At 41.0% G+C, this 24,488-nt stretch overlaps 1 protein-coding gene across 1 annotated transcript in view; it reads right to left on the bottom strand.

Annotated features, from left to right (window-relative positions):
- Positions 1–24,488, bottom strand: part of LOC131882495 (uncharacterized) — a 64,627-nt gene that overhangs the window by 3,133 nt on the left and 37,006 nt on the right. The window contains exon 8 of the mRNA XM_059229650.1: positions 4,798–4,984. Coding sequence (XP_059085633.1) covers positions 4,798–4,984 — 187 coding nt within the window. The remainder of the gene's footprint in view (positions 1–4,797; positions 4,985–24,488) is intronic.

Raw genomic sequence — 24,488 nt, 5'->3', positions numbered from 1 at the left:
ATGACAGCATCTCAGACACATCTTTGGGATGAAAGTTGATTTGGCTCAGCAAATCAATCATTGGGAGTTCTCACGAACAACACTATTAAGCTCAAGCAATTCTAATAACGAGAAAGTGGCGGCGGTTATTCAAGCAATGATTTGTCGTCGAGCTTTCAACCGCTGACCTCCTACCAATTTCAGGGATAGATTGATAGTTCAAGGAGCCTGGAAATTGAATTGATCTCAAGACACACTTCCTACAAAGGGATTTCCACAATTGGAGGGTGACCCCGCAAAATCGGACAATACAACAAATATGCCAATCATCCCCGTGACTCCAGGATATCTCACCAAAAGGTCGACAATGGTCTGGCAGACCTCCCTCCTTGTATGTGAACCCCCTCTCCTCATTACACGATCTATATATAACATTACGCACACCGTCTCGATTCCGAGCAATGGAGGAAAGAACTCCTGCCAAAATCGTAAAAGAGTGTCCTTGTCAGGAAAAACATGTACTAACTCTAAGCGCCTCCATTCCCATTTCGTGATGCTCGAATGGTTCAAATACCGATAATGAGTTGGTGGTTCTCGCTTGTGACAATATTTGAAATTCCGCCGCCCACATCATTCAAAAATGATGTTGATGTTGACAGAACACGAATGAGGTTGAATTCCAAAGGTGAAAATGGGCTCTTCCAAAACCAACCCAATCGTCAAGCTAGACTTTTTGGATCATCATCTGCGAGATTTAAAGTGCCATTCAGCTTTTTGGAATTAGAAGCATTTGATCCATTCATACTATAACTAGTTAGTCATGTATAAATGGGTGCAAAAGTATTTGTTTTCCTACAAATATTTTTACTAATAAAATAACCCCTAACTATTCACTGTGCAACGAAATGACGTTTGAAGCATAAGTATGATTATTGAATTAAAATGAAATCTTGAAGTTAAAGCCCCAACGTTTTGTTTCCACCCTGAAGAAGGTAAAATTTGTTCATCAATCAACGCAACACACTCGGGAATTTATCTTAGTAATAGACCGAAACCTGCACAGCATCCATCAAAGTCGGAAAGCTGAAGCCGGACTCAAGTCTACTTTCCACCCACCGACAATTCATCAACCGATCAGTTGCCGGTGAGAATTAACCATCATCCGTCACTCCAAAATCCAGGCATAAAAGGTACGATTGCTCCACGAGTTTTCCCGGACTCGGGAAAACGAACCTTTAATTGTTTATTCAATTGGCGATCATTCATACTGGAGACAAACTATACTTTCCATCAAATGAGCTGAAGGACATTTAGGAAAGTGAGCCTTCTCTTTATATAGCCACATAATCACTTTTGAGAGACTTTGCAACTGACGGTTGTATCTATGATCGATTAGTTAAAAGGCAAATTTACAACATACTAGGTAGGAACCATTAAATTATTGACGCAAAGGTAATAAGTTTAGTGATAAGTCAAAAAAAACTTGAAAATGCAAACGCATTAAAACAAGCAACTAAAATATACGAAGGTGGAAATAAAACCCAAAGTGACCAATCATTTCATTTTTGCAAACCATTGAGATGACAGCAAACTATCTTCAAGCAACTCAAGATGCTGATAGATAATCCTTATGATTTCGTTTTGAAGAGAACCCTTCAAAGCGATGCGGAACAATTTGAAATATTACAAAAAGGCCACCTTTATCTCGTTTGCCAAAAAGCCTCCTGATCTTTGACTCCCGTTTAGTCTTTTTCTCTCCTTTTTGTGCAGGCACTTTGTCCATGTCAAGATCCTCAGGGATCTCCATATCCGCATTCTCGGGCACTACTTTCTTCTTTCTCTTGTCCTTCTTCGATCGCCTCAAGGATCGCCTCAAAACGGTCACCACATTCATCGTGACACAAAGAGATTATTCGAAGACTCCGCACCGATTTGAATTGCTACCAAGAAGGACAAGATGAGCCAAGCTTAACACGAGAGAAACGCAAACTGTCAGTCACACCCAGAACCGACGTCCAAATGAAACTGAACAATGGAAAGATTCGCGCTTTGATGGCGTTGGCCGGTCAAATTTGTCAATTCCTTGAAAGTGAGAAGTGAGAAAAGAGCGGGCCGGATTTTTTCGCTTTTTGGCGCACCTCTTCAGGTAAAGTTCTGCACGCTCCACCGATCATGACAAAAGGTATCTTGGATTAGAATAGCTTGGAGTCTGTCTTGCGAACTATTCCTAGAGCTAACCTTGTTTTGGAATCGATGCCGGAGAGGTTCTTTTGAAGGATCTGCATATATAATGTTCAATGCATATGTTGCAAAATACTATATATCTGTTTGATACATATCTTGTAGCTTAATAAAGATGTAATACATACTAGTGTCATTTCATCATACGACAGAGAATTTGATTCTTAAAAAAATGATGATCTGGGCGGAGAATTCGAATTTTAAGAGCAATATCACTTCGAAAATTCAATAGCTATTGATTGACGTACGAATGCTTCGAACCTTTTCAACTCTAACATGTATGGTGTTTTTAATTTTGTAGAACTATATATAACGGCAGCCCTCGAAAAACCTCCTACAATAAGAATAAGGGACCAGAGAGAAAAATCGTCAAATGCATCATGAACATTACTAGAAATAAGGGTCCTTGCAAATTTGGGAGAAATATGTTGCTTTTGATGTGTCAAGCGCAAGTTCAGAGATTGCTAGAGGGCAAATCATTTATGCATTTTTTTTTTGGACTTCCTTAATACTACTAGGAATGGATTACCTAATTTTATCCCAAAACATTTTTTTAAAGATGTCTTCAAAGATAGCACTTTTCTCTGAATCATTTGATTTTTTTACGTAGGCCCCCTTTTTCATAACACAAAAAGTCTCAATGCCTATGTTCAATCAGAAAGTTATCTTGAATACTAATCGTAAAAATATTGGCATTGTTTTGACAAACCAAAGCACTTGTGATAAAACAATGAAAGCGTCTCTAGCAATCGATGATAACTCCTCCATCAACAATTGACAGATAGGTCCGCTTTCTTCAGTATATCTTTCTATGATCCCTTCTATTTTCGATAAATCTACATTAAGTTCAACCCAACCACCTTCGCATATTAACAACGAGTATTGATCGAAAATTGGGTTCAATTTACCAAATAGGGTCTACATGATTCAATAGTCAGTCCACCCCAGTTATCCATAACTTCAACAGGATCTCCAGCAAATTCCGATCCTCGTCTCTTTCATTCTCTGGGCACTCTTCAAATATTTGCTTTTGTTTTAGTGTGGATACTTGGCCTCCAGTTTTTGTTACCAAAATTCTAAAATGAGGGAATGCGGCAAACAAACATTGCGTTGTGCAGCAAAGAAAAATTATGCGACTTTGTGACCAGAAAGATGAAGCAGATGTGTTGAAGATCCTCTCATTTGATGGTCAACCAGGTCAAGCGAGTGCCTTTCACGACTTTTGATCTTAAAGGTTGAGAAATTGACGACGTTTGCGAAAAATATCCAACTTACTTTGCAAAAGTCCGATGTAGGGTAGGAGTTTCATTTTGAGTGATCGACAACAGATTTCAAACTGATCCGTCACTTGAAAACAATCTCATTAGATTCGAGGCAGGTAACTTGGCCACGATTTGACATGAACTGGAGAATATGAACTTCAAAAGGAAGCCTCAGTAATGCCGTTAAGTCACATCTGCATTTTGATGAGGTTGAAGACGACGGCTACAGTTTTAAGGATTTTGTAAGGTTGCGAGATAAGATTTACTCGAACATTCCGTCAAGGGTTGCGTTTGATCTTTTTCTACTTTCCGCTTGAGCTCTTCACTTCTTTTTTGTATTAATATGAGGACTTCATGCAAAAGTATGTCTTTACTAGAATGAAAGCCTTCTCACGTACCTGTTGCTCACAAGAGCAGAGAAGAGCGCTTTGCACACACATGCTCTGTCTTTTCATGGAGACACATGGTTCCAATCCCATTAATTATTAAACTTTTGCCTGGTTGCCTTGAAAACTATAGCAAAGGCCATGCAAGAAAAGTCAGTTGGAAATGGAAGTACCATGAAATAACTTAGTAGCACCAATATTATTTTCTAGACGACACAAAGCGAGCCTCTTTCGACTTTGGCAAGCTTGATTGATTTGATTGCACAGATGGGGGAATTCCTCGCTAGGGATATCTTATCTTGAGTCAATATGGCCATGAAAAGAAGGCCTCTCTCCGAGGAAAAGGTTGAATCTCATTAAGGCTACTCTTTCAATCTCTCTTGTTGGAGGCCGTCTTTCCCGATTCCAAATCCAATCTAAAACCAAGTCGAGCGCTTTGCAAATTTGATTTAACAATCCTACTTCAGAGATTTGCTTTTTTCAGCATTTAAGCTGAAATTGTGGCGGGAGCTAGACGCCAAGGTTACACATAAAAGGAAGGCTGCCCTTGAATCTGTTTTGAAGAAAGCCACCCAAGTAGAAGATGGAACCATTGAATTGGGGGGCTAGTAAAAATTTGCATGTGTGAGTGCTTGAGAACACGAGTTCAAAGCGACCCATGGGAAAAAGACTCTCTGCCAAAAATTCGTTTCTCGGCCAAGCTTCTAACCACTTCTGTTGGTTGCAAAATATTCTTTTTAAGCAAAGAAAGCTGTCGTAAAACCCTAAGCTCTCACAAATCTCTTGAGATGCGGCATAAGAACAACCCAAGAGAAAGGAGGATAAACAGGTCCGTCTCAAGCGTTAAGTTGGCCACATGGGATATCAAAATTCATAAAATCGACGAGTAACACACTTTAGCCTTCGTTTCAAACGGCGTTTCTACTCACTTGCAGGTCCTAGACTACTAAGGTCTAAAATTGTCTGATCATCCTCGTCAAAGTCACGGGAATCTTGCAAGCTCACGCAGTCTCCTCTTGGAGGTTGCGTGTCCTCTATTTGAGTGCTTGCGCTTAAACGCTGAATTTCCGCGGTCAAGGTTTGAGTCCACCCTCCGAATTCGGCCACGGTATCAGCCTGCAATGGAAAATAAAGATTTAGACTTAATGTTGTGGAAAGCTGGCTGTTGTCCCTTATTCACTTTGAAGAGGAAAAGGTTCACGGAACATGCGGGTTTCACCTACAACAGGGTGGTTGAAATATATTTTGAGTCGGTCTTTTCATGCACTTTAATATTTTGAAATATCTGATCTTTTATTCCTAAAACTTGAAAAAATCTTGGCATTTCTATATAAGAATAAAAGGCCATGGTTGTATTATTTTATTTCTAAATGAATACGTACGAGTGAATATAGTCCACACTTCACAAATAAGGGCATGAGTGTCATTGCGATGAAAGAACCATGTCATGTGATGCTCCAAATGTCAAAAATTTCAGAATCTTTTTTTTTGCATCAAAAAATATTCGCTTTGCATTTGCCTAACAGTACTTTTTACTCTCACAATCAAGTAGAGTGTAATGTTTTACCATTCTGTTAAGTGTTTTAGTCCGATCAAGCATGATCATCCATTGGAGTAAAAATACCAAATATAAATATAATAGAAGTGTAATACTGATTATTTTCGTACGGAACAAACGACAAACCAGGATTAATAAATATCTTCTTTTCTTCCTCGATTTTGATCCTGAGCTTAAGAAATAAATGGAACATCCCATAAATTGTTCGCTCATAATTGCTGAAGCTTTCATGAACTTTTTATCAAAAAATCTTTGAGGTGTTGTTTTTTGCAACACAGATCCATTCGTGCGGAAATTGTAAACTATCGTTGTACCATCATTCTAGCGGAGGGACCTTGTTTTTGAGGTGCCCATGAAACGTTAATCAAGGAAAAATATGAAATGTTTATTCACTTTGGTAAAGTTCACTCATTTCAGTCACTTGACCCTCCAGTGAAAAAAACATTGTAAGGAAACGTAAATTTTGGTTTCACAACACTTAATACCTGTCTATGGGATTTTCAAGCGGTTTAATTTAGATAACACGTAAAGCTAGTCTTAAGAAATTGGGAACATCCTGAACAGATGTCTCCTCAAAAAAAGCAAGGCTAAATGATGATCTGATTATGGAGTAGACAAACAGATACATAAGAGAATTACTTCCAACTACAGCACCAGAACTCAGTTTGGGCCCTCGGCATTCCTAGAGGAGAAATGAATGGTTTATCACAAGCATTGGGGTTGGTCGGTGTATGTTCATTGCTAGTTGTAGTAGCAATATGAGACGGTAATAACCAAAAGAAACGTTTCCTGATTTGATTTCCGCGTTTGCCCGTGGAAAAAAAATCATCACCTTGCTATGATATTAGACAGTTCTTTTAGGGTCCAAGGGAATGCCTCCTCAAATGAAAATATGACGTTTGAGTGGTCTTTTCGTAATGCACCACGAGTTATTGCCAATAATCAGTAGGATTCATATCTTATCTGACCATTCAGGTCGGCAGAAAGAAGATTCTTTTTGTACAATTTCAACCCGCAGCATTATCGATTTGCTTGCAAACCAATAATAATGTTCGACTGCAAGAGACAGTGAATTGGTCTCATTTATACATTAGATAAAGTACTAGAAGGTTTGAAAGTAATGAATAAATATATCAATGTTACAATTGACGCGTGTCGTGTATGTAACATCAAAGTCACCAAGGTTATGACAATTTGGCTCCAAATTGTCAAGCACTAATCACTTTCCGTTTCTCATTTCAAGAGGCACGCACCACTGCGCTATTATTTCTTGTCCTATTTTGAAATCAAGCAGCGGGTGAATTCGAATAGCTTCTTTATGTGTACCTAATGAGGAAAACGAACCAGGCACCCATCAAGTAGATATCTTAGCCATTTTTCTTTACAGACTAACATTGCCAGAAGCAAGGATTGTATCCGTTTCGTCATAAATTTAACTCAAGGTTTACTTCTAAGAACGAAGAACGGTTCCATCATTCTTTAATTATCTTGCTGTTTGATAAATATGCGCCACTCGAGCAACACAATTGTTAGTCCATGTGTTGCCAAAACCACTGTCCACCCTGTACTGTATATAAATGTGGTAGTAGAGAGTGAAACGGTTGTCTGTTTATCACTTCATATCCACACGACAGTCGTGCGGCCTCTAACTTAACTGGGAATAAGTGCCTTTAATTGACGTGGAAGGTAATTTCTCGGATGAAGACATGCAGATGATGGTTCCAAGACCATCGAGAAGAAATCCCTCTCAAATGCCGACAATATTCCCAATCTTGTGGCCAAGAATTTCCTCACCCTCTGCATCATCAATTTCAATCCCTTCCCCTGCAGTCGGCAAGTTTTTGGTCCCTTTCCGTCGTCCTAAGAAAACGTGAACCACAATTGATGGATGGAACCTCGACTCGAAATAGAACCGCATAACTCGGTTTTATTGCTATCCACTTTGGGGATTCCTTAAATACACTACACTATGTACTTTCATTAGATTATAGTACATGCAACATCATCGAGGTAGATTGCTCGATTCACGCTTCAAAAGTGGACAAACCTGAGCTGAGTTTTGATATGGGATTGATATTGTGGCTCCAAAGCTCATAATCGCTTGACTGGTTCGTGTTTGGCGCGTTTTGTTGTCTTGTGAGAAAATACCAAGCAGTGTTGCGTAATCACGTGGTCTGGCCGATTTTTCTCAACTTCTGAATGGCGCATTAGCACCCGAGATCCAAGGGTAATAAACATATCTCGTTTTCCAATACACAGTAGACAGGGTGTGTCGCAAAATCAATCACAACTGATGACAAGTTAATCTTTCTCATTCACCGCAAAAACCCGCATCCAAAACCGAAGTGCACAAGAAACTTTCGACTCCATTACTCCAAGACGATTAATCTGACCAGATCCGGGATCACTTTAATCTCAGGTTGCAGAGTCTCTTGGAAAATCAAGGTTCAATTTCATCAATTAATAGACACGCCATCCGATCAGACATCTGGCTCCCCACGCAAAGTTTGATAAAGGGTGTTCAAATCTGATCGGAATCAAAGAGCGAAGGACAGGATGGGACGAAGTGCCAGTTTTGCATGACATGAGTTGGCCTCAAGTTCGTTCACGAGTGCTTCACATTGCACTCAATTTAAAGCGGGCGTGGAAAGAAAATCAGCTTGGGGAGAAAGTTTGCAAACTCAATTCCATGAAATCTCTCAAATATTTTGGAGGAAAGTGTCGAAAACAATGGCCTTCATGAACAATGACCACTTTGGACATCCAAATCACAATCACCCAGAAACATTGCCCTCGTTAGAGGTAGATGGATGGTGGATGATGAACGACAGGTGGTTCCTTGGTCATTTATTCACTTACAAGTTACATTGGATCTCATTTCCATGAAAACGACTTGCAGTATTCTCGAGAGAAGCAATTATTTCTCAATCCCATTAGATATAGTTGGTCTGCTGAACCTGTGAGATTTTGTCGAATTTGATTTTTACCACGAAAATGGAAGGTTAGGATGCTTGGGATGGCAATCCCATTCCTTTTTCAAAATTTCGTTTATTCACCATCCAAAATGTGAATGATAAAAACCTGTTTGTGATGGAAATGGAAATTTGACATTCCAAGGCACATACCATGCCAATAAAATCAAAGCAGATATTTGGGTGCATAAAATGTAAAAAACCAAAACCTCTCATCAAGCCACCCATGCATACAAAAACAAGATTGCTTGATCCAAAAAAAAGTTATTGTCCTCTCCCTCCGCCAAAACAGTTTTCCCCCTATTAAAAGTCAGGCGTTTTAGGTAGATTGATATCGGATTTGAATGGCAATGGATTGATCCATCAGTACTGACCATAAGAAAGCACACGGCTGTGTACAATAAGGTGGCCCAAGCTTGAAGCCAGAAGATCGACCTGTCTTGGACAGTAGAAGCTACAGTGTTAGTTATCTCTACCTCAGAAATGGAAGAAGCGCCCGAACTGTCCACATCATCCGAGGTCACCGAGGACAATGACATGAAATCGATCAGGTCATCGCCTTCACTTTTCGCCCCCAAGTCCGGATCGACCTCAAAACTGTCAATGGGCGTGTCAGGTCGATTGGAGGACGAGGGAGTGGGAGAGACACTCTCACTAGATTCCTGACCCATAGCCAGGTACACTGCCACTAGCTCATCGTCCTCATTGGTAAAGACGTGAGCCTCCGGATCCATGACGTTCCAGGAACCCCCGGGGAGGAAACTATTACTTATCGTTTTCGAGAGACAACTTGAGGATGATCTCACTATGAATGCATTGGTCTGACTGCTTGCACACTTGGTGATGCCATATGTCTCGAACTCTGAGGCGGTAGTTGTGGCAGGAGCACTATCATGGTGTCGTTCAGGGGGAATCCAAAGCTGCCGTGAACGTGGCTTTTCATTTGAGGAAAGAGTGCAAACCACTGGCGAAGAGAACCAGGAGGAGAAGGAGGAAGAAGATGATGATGAAGGTGATGAGAAGCAATACTGTCGTCGTCGTCATCATCACGACCACCACGACCACCACCACCACTACCTCTACCACCATCGACGTCCGCTCGCTCAATGGAGCGACAAGAGGGAAAACTGCCATCCAAGTGGGTTCCCCTTACAGTACAAACTGGATTGAAATTGACCAACCAACCCGTCACGTCTAACGAAAAATCGAATGAACATTAAACACACTTTAGTGGTTTGCATCTTGGTCCCAAACTTTGGCACGAACCGAGAAAGCGTGGCAACACTACCGGTCGATTGCAAAACCTCTGGTGAAATTGAAAACATTGGTGAAAAACCAACTAAGGCGTGGCTGCCTCGGAATAGAGCTCCATGCCTAGTTGTTCAAGCGGAGTGAGCGGGGCAGAGGGAGATTCGATATTCCGATTTGGAATTGATATCCGTTTTCTAAAGAGCTCTTGACGTCGTCTCAGTCGCATCATTAATGCATTGTTTGACAAATAACAAAAGCCCCCCCCCTTCTCCTCCTTCTCAACCATCGGCGATGCATCCCCTTGATTACATTCAGTCTTTTGTGGTGGCTGCTACGTTTCTCCGAGAAGGACCCACACAAAGTGTGGTTTCTTGTTTCAGGTTTGAACATCATCACGGCGTAATCCACCGCAAATGTTAGTGCAAATAGATGTTAAAAATGGCATAAAAGTTAATGCGATTTTGGCGATGATCATCTTTCCCTGCTCTGCCATGGTCAATATACTTTCAATTGAATGGTAGAAGAGACGATGAAAGTCTCCTTTCAAAGGCGCACTTGCCTCATTGTTTTCCTTTGTTACCAGTAACGACGATACTGTGGTACTGAGAGGAGCAGTGTTCGAGATATCGTTAATGATTGTACAGATTCTGTGCACATCCAACCCGTGACTTTTTCGGGGCAAGCAAACCAGCTCATCTCATCATTGGTACACCATAGAGCAGCCACATTGAATCGTGAGGGCGAGCTTCCAAGTTCCATATACGCCTGATTTCGATCACGAGGTTTAATTGCAACGTTCGTTCCTCCACAATTGGTATTTAAAAGTCCTCCGAGCACTTCCAAAGGATCCCTCCTCCCCCTCCTCTTATCTTGAACAAGACGACGACCATAATTAATGGTGAGGCTTTGACGGTGGAAAGTTTCGAACCATTTTGTAGCCTTGCACCAAAAATAACTCACATGCAATGGGTCATAATGCTAAGACCACATCGGTTGAGGTTTTACTACTACCCCTTCAGAGTACGAACATGCTTGTAAGAAGATTATGACTTCCCTAAAGGTCAAGGAAAATCGCGGAGAGAACAACGTGCAATGGAGATGAAACGAATAGACCTTAAGTGAAACAGTCCTTCAAACATTCAAATCTTAATTGCCCCCTGACATGAGATGCTATGTAATTGGATAATCTGACTCACAAATAGCTTCAGAAACTTTCTACAGGTCCACACTTCACACTGACCAAAACCCAGTCAAGCAAGCAAGCACCTCAGCCAGTCACACCGAGAACACAAGGGTGTGATGAACTGGATTACAAGATAATTGAGGCTGGTCACTCAGTTCTCTGAGAGAGTAATCTAATGGCACCATCATTGCATCATGCCCTTAGACTTTGCTGCATAACCAACTGGTTGTCTGTCCATCTTGCCAGCCATCGTAATTATTGGTCATTTGTAAACCACGATCAAACCAGAGCAAAGTCTTGCAAATAGCTTGAGGGTTAGGATACTTAGAGTGAGTAAGCTGAAGCAATCCACAAATTCCTTTCGAACAAAGATTTTCCTCCTTGGCCCCTGTCCATGTATCAAGAGCAATCCTGTGAGCTTCAGACACTTCGGATTGCAATGTAGCCATATTATTTACTTTACATTCCGTTAAAATCCAGTTATAAAATGACCGTTATCCGGCGATTGGTTCGATCCAAGTGGGTCTGTGAGGCCGAGCGACAAGAGAAGAAATGGGTTTTCTCAATGCAAAACGCTCATATTGAACCGATTTGACAGACGGCATATGTGTGATTGCTCTTTTTGGCAGCGGTTTGACAAGCATTCTCTGCCAAAGAGGGAATTCTGATCGTTATATAATTATACCTCTGTGGCACTGTGTTTACTGGGGATCCCAATGAGGCATAAAAGTGGCGATAAGAACAAGACTTGTTGACATCGTGTCCCTTTTCGAAGACATTGATCCCTTCTGACGCTTGGGATCATTTTGTGTTTTTGTTGTGACCTAGAAATGGAGTAATAATCAAAGGGAGCTCTATTCATTGCGGATGGTCAAAACATGGCAACCATCATGGTCGTGAATTGCTTTGGTCCCTATCACGAAGTGAAAAAAGACTATCCACTTTTAAGCACTCACATGTGTTGACGAGGTACACTAGCTAGCTCTCGTTGGAATCAAATGTGTTCACAATGAAGCACGTCAAGGAAAAAACGGTACTTGGAACCTTCAAGCATTACCTTTTTGTTCATGCCTAATCTTGGCAAGTTGGCAAGATAGCGACACCAATTACTCAGAATGGCATCGCTTTTCGCTGATGCTGACTGGAAATTAACAACAACCAAGATTGCTGCAAAAAGGACCAATTAGAGAAAGGATGCAAGAAAGTGCGGATGTAGGACCTTCTTATTTAAAAAACTGACAACATTACTTGCTTGGTGCCCGACATATAATTCAACAATTTCAAGTCCAGACAATAAATCACATTAAGTGGAGGGGAGGGGTTGTCGCCATTTTTAGACTTGAGAATGATAACAATTAGTTTCCAAATAGCAACCGCTGAAATAGATGATTGGTTGGCTGGTTCGCCTGATGCAATGACATTCCCCGTATGGTACTACACTGGTGACAACTTAATTCAATGCTACCACGACGTCATTTGGGCTCAATTAATAAGACCGAAAAATTCCCCTCCAACTCCGATTGGTGAATTGAGGATTTGAAGTGAAATCATTTGTGTGCCGTGGTTGATTTTGTTTGAGGTTTAGTGGATTAGGTCTTCCGGAAGACTCGAATTCCACCAAGGGCTCAAGAATTTATATGGCACACTGAGGTTGTAAAGAGACGCCAAGGAAGACTACCCATGGCGCAGGCATTTTCTATTCAAGGCAGAGCAAATTGAATTTCCGACTTCGAGAGAGAGAATGATCGCGTTGATATTCCACCGAAGAATGAGAAAATTTCCCAAATTGCATATTTGCCACATCTATTAGGCTCTAGTCGTATCATAAATAGGGCTCCATTCCGGGCCTCCTTGATTTACTTCAGATTCCCAGTTTCACCCAAAAGAAGCATCCAAAAGAGGCGGGATTTTTCCGCGGCCATCGGCCAAGAATATTTCACAGATTAAAAGAAATTCGGAAGAATTTCTTCTGTGTGGATAAAGTTTCTCTTTTATGGGAAGGAAATATTTTTGAATGGATCTTTTCCGAGAGAGAGATTCGTCAGATGATTGAGACCAAAGAGGCGCCTTTTTTGTTGCCTTGGTCAAACTTTGAAGTGGAGAAATCAATTCGTACGTAGTCCCTCCTTGAAGCGGAACTTAAGCGGAACTTTGAATTCAGATTTGGAGGGCAAGCGAATCCAGAGAAGCATTAAGAAAAAAATCGAGCTATGAATCATTTAGAACCCTGCCTTGATTTCAGTGACAAAGCAAGCCGCCGAACTATGCAGATGTTGGGAAAATATAAAATTCAGGGCTCTCAAAGCATAACAAATTGAAGTTATTAAATCTCTTTGCGAGGAAGACGCAAGATAACATCTTTGAATGGGTCTTCTTTCACTACGTACATAGATACATGGATGCTTGGTGAATGTAGTGCAAATAATTCATGCCAAGGTCCTTGAAGAATGTGCCTCGAATATTTCTCAGCCCACTCGGGCCAACTTTCCCCCATCAAAGTGTTCTAAATTGTTTCTCGAATTTAGCCTCAAGAGTGAAACATGTCCACCAAAAACAATGGGATGATTTACAAGGTTCACTGTTAAACAGCACTTAGTTCTATGCAGATCACAGGCACGAACACTCTCAAGAGGTTGGAGGTTAGAGTTGGGTTGGAAGTCAGAAGCGCCAGAAATGGAAGATCCATCAACCTCCGAACTCTGTGCAAGTGGGCTGCTTTTTAATACGACTCGATGCATCATCTCAGGAGCAAAACACTGCACCGTCCATAGCCAAAGCAAGAGGCATGCAAATGATGAACGAGCCCACGAGCCAATCTAGCAACGGTGGAGAGTATGAAAGTGGCTCTCCTTAGTCCTGAGGCAACTGAATGGACAACTTTCCATAGTTTGATTTGAATTTGAAAGTAGTTGATTCACAGACTGACGCCTAACCTCCGCTTGTTGACGAAATTGGTCGATGACTTGGGACAGCGTTGCCCAAAAAAGTGAGTAATTGACCAGTCTTATGGACAAACTCGGCGACTTCTAGAGTCTTTCGTTCGAATAATTGGTAACTAGAGCAGAAATCAAGGCAAGCAGGCACAAGGATTGCTTGGTAATGTGACAAAGACACCTTGGTCTCCTCCTTCACTGCTTGGATGGTTTTCTTGTTTAGGGTAGAGAGTGGAGACACGTTGTTTGGCACACACACTAGCACATTCACAAACAGAGACGTTTCACTGGTTTCCTTTACACATGCATGGACAATGATTGCGAACAAACCCTGACAGGTCTTGAAATTCATCAGAAATTCAACTCCGAGAAGAATGAACGTGTCCGTACTTGAAATCAGGCCAGTCAGAGGGTTCAATAATCAAGCATTGGCCACAATCTCATCTAATTTCCTAAAGGTGCAAACTGGAATGGGCCAGTTCGCTCTTTTGATGTCACGTCAGCTGTCTCAAAGCCCATCTTTGGTGATGCAGCTTCAGAGATTGGTCATAAACCCATAAACTATGTCTTAAGTAGGAAGAGCTTGGTGGAAAGTGAAATCTAAAGGGACAACTGGTTTCATGGAACTCGACAATGTCCTTCTTTAATCTTGTGGATGAGAAATGACAGAACCGTGAGATCACGGAGGATGTGAGATGTCAGATGTCATCTGTGAAATATTTCCCTCTCTTGTCCATCGCATCGAGATTCAAGTGACACTTGAATGCTAGAGACAAAACCTTGGCAAGCAAAAAATGGTCATGCACTCTGGGTGAAAATGCAGATCCAGCAAAAGTCACGGTACAGCTAACCAACCTTCGCCATGAAATTGCGAATGACTTATGCAAAAAGTCGAACTTAATTTGCGTACAACGGCATTGGCACTGCATGCAGTTTGTCCATTGAGTCATTACCAGAATCTGATTGCAACCTTTGGGCCATTCTCGATGTCGTTATAGCAACCCTGTTGCTTCTAGCCATTTTTGTTCTTTTTCTCCCCTACTCCGAAACAGTTAAACCGAGCTTAACAAAAAAAGTTGGAAGTGAAATGAGCGCTTTTAAACCCATGATCTCCGTGTTTATCCATTTTGCTCCAATGTATCTTCTAAATCATTAAAATCACCATGGCGCGAGTGATCAACGATTCGAGTAATATTGCAAGTTCAACAAAGGCAGTGAGAGAAATCACGATTTCCACGGGGGGTCTTTGAACTTGCGTTCTCATCTCGCTCCCCGTTAATGTTACCTTGCATTGTTACCACAAGATAACTGCATCCTATTGACACCCAATTCTGGTTGGAGACTACAGTCTTTTGGGTTTGCTATGTGAGACCCTCTTCGCACCATTTGTTGCCATCCGTCTTGGTTATCACATATTTTCATCGGAAAACGAGGTATCAAGAGGCAGATCCACTCTCGGAATTGGAATTAAATTGCTTGGCAGACCTAACTGGATCAGAATACTCGTGACTGTTGATAAATATTCTGTCTTACCTTTCAGATTGATATCCAGGATGAGAATTCACTTCAAGAAGATCAGGCTTCAAGTCTTCAGGAGCTTGTTTCCAATTGAGTAACTCGATATGACCGAAACTTTGTCTGATCAAAAAACCAACCCAAGAAGTGAGCGAGACCTAACTACCTATTCTACTTCTTTCGGTCTTTCTTCTTGGCCACTGGATTTGCTCTGCTTAGACAAGAAAGAGAGAGGGAGACCCAAGTTTCACGTCCGTACACACGGTAAAATCCAGAGAAATAAGCCCAGCAACTCAAAGAATAAGAACAGCGGACGACCACGATGCCACTGCCGTCGACGTCGCCTTCAAGAGTGAAGGGGGTCCGGACGAGGAGGATGATTGCGAATGGTTCTTGTCCTACTTGGTCGCGCTTCCTACCTTCCTGGATTTGATCGGGGCAAACAAGCCAGGTTTCTTTCTACTCGGCAATCCCCCCGTACAACCGATCGACCAACCGACCGTCCCTCCGTCCGTGAGTCCGTCCGTCTGTCTGTCTGTCCACGTGAGTGCGTCCGGCCAAGTGACTCGGGATGAAAATGCGAAGAATACAACGTGGGTCTTGGATGGGGTGCTCAATTTTGAGGCTACTTTCACTTGGCTAATACGAGAATTATACTTCCCATTCCCCGACACATTGCTGGGAGGCAGGTGAGTCCGGCCGCAGGCCACTGCGAATACATGGGGTACCTACGCTCATTGACCGTGCATAAACCAGGGGAAAAATTCGTCCCTATCCTTCTGAACACGACGACCAGTCTCATTCGTGGAAGGGCAAGAAGTAAAAAGGGGTTCAAGGAGGCTCTTTGTTCGGGCTTCCCGAGAAAACTTGCCCATTGCAACCCTCATCCCTGTTACTACTTGGCATTGAACAGAGAGATCTTGTCGCCCTTCCCCGAATGAATCTTGACTTGTGGACATGAAAAATTCATTCATTACCCATCGGTCATTGGTCATTGGCCAATCTTTAGAGAAAACTACCTACCCCCCTTATCAGGTCCAACCATCCTACAACTTTTGAACCGGGGAATGGACTTGTTGCTTGGCTGCCGAGAAAAAGAGTTGGTATCATGTTCTTCAACACCCAAGATTTCTCGAATAGGTTGAAGAGGCGCTCTGATGACAAGAGGGTTCCTCCCCATAAACAAGATGATGACCCAAAAAAACTCCAAGACAGGTGGGAAAACCGGTGGCATTCCTGCAACTCGCAGTCCCCATTGAATTTGGGGGAAGATGAACATTGCCCTCCACACCTTAAGAGTCTGGTAATGCCATTGGAATGGCCATTTTTCGAATACCAAGAGCAAGTCTTTGGAGAGGTGGTTGCAAAAGTGGATGTCCAGGTTAGTTTCAGGTGGATGTCACAATTTCTGCTAACTTCATCCTAACACGATGAGGCAAGAAGACATCTTCATTCAACCAAACCAAACTTCATCCATCCTCGTGTGATGTTCTATTTGCTTTTTGGCCGCGGGTTTGTCACGCTCCAATGTGGTTTGCCTGATTTAACTTGTATCCCTTGACAGGTCATGGATCTGAGGTTATAGATGTGTATTCCTGCTCTTCATGTCAAAGATAACTTGAACTTGAATGCTTAATCAGTTTCAATGGAGGTCCAAGGATAGATATATCTAACTTGAACCGGGTTGGTGTTAGATTTTGGATGGGAAAGATCCGACGTCCCCGGTTTGTTAACCATCCAATATCCATGGCAATAAGGCATGGTAATCCTTAATTCCTTATATCCAATCAACCACTCATTTAGTTTGACGCCGCTAATATGAGTATATTTAGCCGGGAATGGAAGCGGACAGCCGGTAAATTAGATCGTAAATTAGTTTTCAAGAGAAAATGTCCAGTTTTATGATAACGACACTCATTGCCGACATATTTCTTTGCCGTGATATCCCAAAGAATTTCACCTTCCAGAGTTGATATTCACCCCGGGCAATAATCTATAAAATGGAAGATGAAAAATCTTCTACTCTACCAGCCCGAAACTCGAAAAAATCCTCAATTGTCATTTGGGCGCTAAGAAGTCCTAGAAGCCACAAATGCCCTGCATTACAACGGAACAAAGCGTTTCTCGAAAGAGCTCTTTTGCGAGGAATTCACTATGAAATTCAATTCTGGGTGGTTCTCAGTCAAAGTCTGACCAAAACCTCTTTTTCCTGGTTCTATCGAATAACATATTGAGATTAGTTTTTTGCTATCCAAGGACCCTGGGCCTGAATTTACCATTTAAGAGTCAGGGTTGCAATCTATCAAAATTCCACTTGAGCCAGCCTCAAATCGTCAGAAAGTGAAGGATTGACTCCAAAAAGGGGGCGCAATACTACCTAATGCAAAAAGCAACTGAGTTTTGGTTAAGTACTCATTTGGCATGGTCATTTAGGTGAAGTAGGTGAAGTAAATAGTACCAAAATGGTGTTCGATTTTCCGAATAATGGCGTAAAACACCACATATGTTTTGACGCGTCTTGTGGTTTTTATGATGTAGAATTAATTCACCAGTTTGGAGGGATGACTTATGAGAGACCAGATCACGAGCTTCAAAAACCTTTGTTGATTCTATTAAGGAGCTCTGTCATAATTCATTTAAGCTCTAAAAAGGACGAGGAATTGCACCAACACTAATGAGACCACATTAAGGGTAAAAGGAGACAAAGAATAGTGCACTAAAACAAACATTATTTGGTTTAACAAGCATTTCTGTGGGCTAGTTTTTTTTAGGCTCGGCCTCCACAGACATACCTATTGTTTTTTTGCATTTTTTTTCTCTTAAAATAATGGCAATGAAAACAAGATTAGGGCAAGAGCTGGAAAAGTAAGTTTTACTATCCAATATTTGAACCCATGTTTGCCATGTGAAGTAAAGGAATTTCCGCAGAAATATAGTTCGAGCCCTGATTTTAGACATTTTCGGGGGGGGATAGCTTAATGCAATCATCACAGCCAACTCGCACCGTGATCAAATTGGATGTAGTTCTGTCACAGTTCCACTAACTTGCCTCAACATTAACCAGCCGATGAACATTAACCTGAACTCAGTCAATGCCGAGCGCAGGTTGGCTGTGATGTTTGTCTAATTTCTCCCTCCACAAAATGTCCACAATGAAGATTCAGCACTAAATTGCTCCTTAAATTGCATTCACTTCACATGTCTAATAGGCCCTAACATAAGGGTTTGCGTAGTGGCGCAAACTGTCTATTTGGCTTCACAGGGCCCTAAATGGCAGCCCTGACAGCACTTCAGAAATAAGATATCTGAGAATAGGGGTCAAACTGAAAATTGTCTCAAATCGTGACAGAGGAAGAAAAAGGAAGTTGAAGCGTGAGTGAGTGGGAGAAAGTGGCCAAGTTTTGGTTCCCAGGAAATCCTTTTGAGTACAACAACCAACCAAAAGCGAACTTAGTTCGTCTGTGCTAGACATTTCTACCACCACAGGAGCAACAACAGCAACAGCGATAAAGAGCCTCTACCAGGCAATTTGCGGTTCTAAAATGAGCTTGTTTGTCTCTACTGTCGTGACAAATAAACCAATGCATGACGACTAGACTGTATTCGGACACCACTATAACTGGATTATCAACAATAGCTAGCATCAATTTTAGAACAAAACCCTAAGGCCTCATTTCAAGTCGCATCTAAGGAGTCATTTCCCACTGATGATTGTGGTTTCTGTGCGCGTTTTAGTGCCGGGATCAATCCAGAGAACTCTGCTAACACGTTTTCTCATCCCGTAGTGATATTCCAATTTCATCATTCCCACGAAGCTGTGAGATTTGGCGAAATATCTGTAGGCATTACAAACTGAGGATTTCTTATTAGCTTGATTTGATGGTCAAACAAGCATGGAGTATCAATCAAAAGGCTAAATCCCATGGGATTATTCGCCTATTGATCAAGCTGGATTTGAATCCGAAACCCTTTAGATTTGAGCGATATTTATGTAGACCTTTTGAAACTCAAAATTGATCAGAGTTTTTTAATAATTTCTCTAGAATTGAGTGTAAAAAAAGGATTCGAATATCATCGGTCATAAATACAATTATGAATCACGTCACAAATTCAAGAACTTCCCAAGAAGTGGACAATATGATTTAGAAAAAAAGTGCCCTTTTCTTTACACTCCACCATGTTTTCCATATACGTAATGGAGGTAAACCCGACATCTCTGGATGTCAGCCTGAACTGTTTCTGTTGAGTGTTTCCATCTTGATGAAAGTCCCATCATACCAACATAAACGTTCTGATCTTGCACGCTTCAACTAACTGGTTTGTGCATGGCCCAAGCGCTTTTGTCAGTTAACCCATTGATAACACTATTTTGTGTGAGTCGAAAAATGTGTCATTTGACCCACCCAACAGTTAGCCCAAATGCTTGACCAAAAAAAGTGCTCGGACTATTTGCTCAAACCGGTTTAACGTAATGTGCCAGAGGAGAGTGTTTACAAGGCGAAGGGTTGCATATGGATTTTTTACTCAGAATTTGGAAACACTGTCGACGATTCAGATTTACACCAGAGATGTCAGTATTCCCTCGACCTCGTATTGCAGGATCTAGGAGCAACTTAGTTGAATATTCAGCTAACTTGTTCGTATGAGTCGAGAGAGAGATGTGCTTTTAAGCTGCCAGTCATACTAATCGCTTGGTTGCGATTTAAACCTGCACACTACTTGGCTTGCAAACTAGCTGTCAGAGTTCCCGTTTTTTTTTTTTTTTTGTAGAGATCATCCTGCAAGAATGTGGTTTTTTAATGGCATTTATATTATTTAGCTTTACCTCTGGTTTGCGACGGTTCAATTGTTTTTTTTTTACGTTTGGTTTTTGGGTTCATCTATTGGGACATTGAAGCGGGAGAAGAAAACCCATCAAGATGACGTCACCTTCAAATTTTGAGAGCTCGCTCACACTATTGACGATTTATAGTTCGCTGATAAAGGGTTGAATTATAATTTCAATTCTTTTAACCATTAAAGGAAGGGTTCATGTAGCATTGCATTTTACTAAATTGTCCAAGTTTCACTCGTAAACTTCCATAAAACCTATTTTTAGGAAGAAAAAAAAACTTTTTTCGACTTATTTTTCGCATTTTAGAATTTCGTATTTTTGCAATGAACTTTTTTAAATCTTAACAAAGTTTTTTGTCCAATATTGGGCTTTATATCTTGGGTTTTTAGTACCCCTACTTCTTTGAAAAGTGCCCCAGTGACCTCCCAAAATTTGTGTTGACATCATCATGCAGCTGCTACTTCAATGTCCCAATAGGTTTTAGAGCGCATATGAAACTGTTCGCTTGAGTAAGACAAACAATTACGGTGAAAATAAAAACGCGATAATTGGTCGGTATGGCGGTGACATGAACCAGACTTGTCAAAGGCTAAATTGCCTACTGTAGAGTGGTTCACGTAAAATATATGGGCTGGCCCTTGGCTTTTAAGTTACATTCAAACGAGCTTAACTTTCGTCCAGAAAGTGCGAAACCTGGTTGCGTTTCGATTCTGCCAAACTTATCTTAGGATTAATGGCATTTTAGCGACAACGCAATCCAATTCCCGGTTATAAGACAGGTTTTCAAATGGTTGAGGAGCTTGAAACCCTATCTGTTTCGAAACAACATCAATCGACCGCTTGTGATCCAGCCATGTTTTGATTTCAATTTCAAATGCGAAAACCATGAACGAGCAAACTCTGACAATTCCTTTTAGGATGATCAATTAAGTCACGGACTTGAACGTGTCAAAAAAATACAATTCCGTGTGTCTCTCAAATTGCCTGACGAGGTCAGAAGGACCTGAGATTTCACTGTTTCACTGACTCTTCACGCTTGTAATTGGATGGCAGGCTCTCATTTGCATTTCGAGTGCATGCAATTGTATCATCATTTATGGCCCTTCAAGGCTGCTGCCACATGACGTGGTCCCGTTGGATACGAATCATGGCTTTTGAAGGCCAGAGATGGGGAAGGGGGCGGGGACAAAGGCCAGACTTTTTACTTTACGAAATATGCAGCCTATACAAGTTTATTCGTTTCACCACTACCATGACAAGGCAGCTAGGGCAAATTTGAGACTCACTATCGAGCACGTGGACAATCAAAGGTTCTTTGTTAGGGTCGGTCCATACATGATCACACGACCGACAGTCTTCAGGTTATTGTGCTTTGAACGTGTTGGAAAAAGAGCTATCAATAATAAATCATTTCTTTCAACTGCATAGTCGGGTTAAGACACAAATTCGTGGTATGAAATCGGAACGGGGAAAATATATGGGAAGATGAAAGCAGTTTTCTCATGACGTTAGGATATTTTGATGATCTATTTTAACGTGGTGTCTATTTATTTTAAATCAATGTGACTAAGTGCCAGTCTGAATATAAGGTCATTATTATCGATGAAGAATTATTTGGTGGATTTCTTAAGCTTGCCTAATTTCTAAACCACAAAAACGTTTTCTCCTGGGTTTCGTTAGAATGTAGTAATACTAGTTTTTTCCGATGATCTTTTCTATGATGCCAAAGAGATTTGTATTTTCTCAAGAAGAGTGTTATGGCGTGATTAAACCAGTGGGTTTGATATGTAACTTTTGAAACACATTGCACTAATCGAATAAGTTTATCTCTCGAAAAAAGTATCCTCAAATGATGTTGTCACTAACCTTTAAAACCCTTTGAAAAAATTAGCAATTACAACCAAAAAAAACGTAAACACCCTAATTGCTGTAACGATTTTTGATCACTCTCCCTAAAAAAAAATAATCATGCAACGAAATATATCCGTTGACAGTGGTTGAACGTTCGCGCTTTTCAACATGTGAGCATTTCTGACGTGAACCTAGCTAGCGATTCCTGTCAATTCAATTCGTGTGAGGTGAAAGTCATACCTATGCAACACAATATGTGTCTGACTCGAGTTCGTTTCGGTCTGCAATCTTTAGTAGTGCTGAGGCGAGTCCGGCAAAAGTCCGACTCCTATGAGTCCTTCGATTTTTGTAACATTTTGCCGGACTTGAGTCTTTTACTAAAGTCAGGTAAAGCAAAAAGACTCGTCTTGCGGAAGATTATGAAAAAATAATGATTTGTTTTGACGAGTCTAGACTTGAGTCTTTTACTAAAGTCAGGTAAAGCAAAAAGACTCGTCTTGCGGAAGATTATGAAAAAATGATGATTTGTTTTGACGAGTCCAGACTTGAGTCTTTTACTAAAGTCGGGTAAAGCCAAAAGACTCGTCTTGTGATATTCTAGGTAAAAGACTCGAGTGCAGTCGGACTCGAGTCTGGACTCGCCCCACCACTAGTCTTTAGCCTCTCGCCAACCCCGAATACTACATACATATGAGCAAAACAGACCGAGCCAAGTTTCAATTGTCCTCTTTTCAGTATTGTGGAAGGTGGACTTCTTCCCATGATTATGGGGATGATTGTGGAAATTTTCCAGGATGCACCAGATTGCATTGCCTCTTTTTAACTTTTTAATAGCAAGAAAATATTTTCACTCACTTCAGATTCTGAAACATTGTTGGTTTTTTATCGTTTTGGGCTATTTTGACCAAGAATTCAACATCACCCTCAAAAGTAACGAGGTTGTGTGAACCTGTTATTATTAACTGTTTTGCTCACAGGTTGTCTATCAAAAATGAGCTCGAAACGTTTCCATCAAACTCCAGTCAAAATTGAAAGTATGATTGAGCTCAATCAGGATCGAAGCCTGAGGAGTCGATTAATCCATCTTGTCATCCTTCCCAATGGAGATTAAGAGGTCCATGAAGAAGCCTTAAAATTCACGGCCGCCATCTCTTTCATTCGCTATTGTTGCGAGACCATGAAGGCCCCTTTCAATTTAGAGCATCATCCATGAATAAAAGAGCCCTCAAAGCCGAGGTGAGTGCATCAAACAGCACGAATCGGTTCTGTGTTCCTTCAATGAATCACTCCTAATGCAGGAAAGTGGCGGTTGAGGATGCAATATTGCGTGCCTTGAGTTCGTTCGTCCGTTCAAATGCAGCGGTCTTTTAAGCCTTAAAGAGGAGCCTAGGCCAGGGAAAAGACCTTTGCGTTCAATCTTCCGTTTGAAAACGAAAGTTTCACAAACGGAAAAGGAGCCATTGGGTGGTGGGGAAATTATATACTTTAAAGCCTGGAGAAGGATCGAAAGAGGTGGAAAACTTTTCTTATTGTGTCATGTAGGTCCGATAAATTTGGCCAAGTTCTCATCTCGAGGGGCTTCAACCCCATTTGGCAACAAGAGCCTCAGATAGCTCATTAGTCCCACGGAGTTTCGCTCCAATGTCTGCAGGGTCATTCTCGGAAAGAACAATGACTTGGAAGTCATTCCCATGATTGAAGTTGTCTACAACGAACGGCCAACCTCTGAATGCAGCAGTGGTTCTAGCACATATACGTAGCATAGTAAACATGCCGTAAGTGGTGGTTGGACGAGCAATTTCTAAAACGAAACATGCCACTCCCTTCTGAGAAAACCAATAAGCTGCCTTTGTGAATGCCAATTCGAGTTATAGATTCAATTCTCAAGAATCAACTTGATTGCAATTTTCGCCTAGAGTACTTCAAAAGTTGTGGAGAAGAGATTGTTGGCAAATGATGTACTTGCAACTTCAACGAGAGGTGAACTAGATGTACTTCAACTTAATGAGACATTTTGGCAATTGCGTAGTAACACACCCAAAGCAAGGAATATCAAGCACCCGAAAATACAATTTGTTATTTCCCAACACGACCATTATTCCTTTTTTAAATACTATTAGTAAAAATGCGTAAAATACAAACTACCAATATTTTTGTTTAGCCAATAACATTTATCCCCAATCTGTTTTGCATTTATTTTTTTTATGTGTGCGTAAATCGTTAGTTTTGAGTTCAAAAATGACCAAGGAATAGAAGTTAAAAAAATCTAGATTTTAACCTTCTTTCTGTTAAATTTTGGTCAAATTACATAAAACGTCGTTTTTGCGGAAAATCCCTTTTTGTACTTTTAAAGTATTTTTCTTGTTCACTTGTTGAATTGGCAGGTTGAATGTTTTTAATTCCTGTTGCAGGGGTCTTGACTTGAAAAAAACTGATTTTTTTTGTTTTTGTTTTACAAAAACATGCATTTGTTTTATTGCCTTTTTTCAACAAATGAGAGCACGTTTTATTCATAAACTTTAC

The sequence above is a fragment of the Tigriopus californicus genome, chromosome 6 (assembly GCF_007210705.1).
Source record: "Tigriopus californicus strain San Diego chromosome 6, Tcal_SD_v2.1, whole genome shotgun sequence".
Taxonomy (NCBI): Eukaryota; Metazoa; Arthropoda; class Copepoda; order Harpacticoida; family Harpacticidae; genus Tigriopus; species Tigriopus californicus.
The sequence above is the reverse complement of the archived record's forward strand: the minus strand, read 5'-3'. Positions and strand labels throughout refer to the sequence as shown.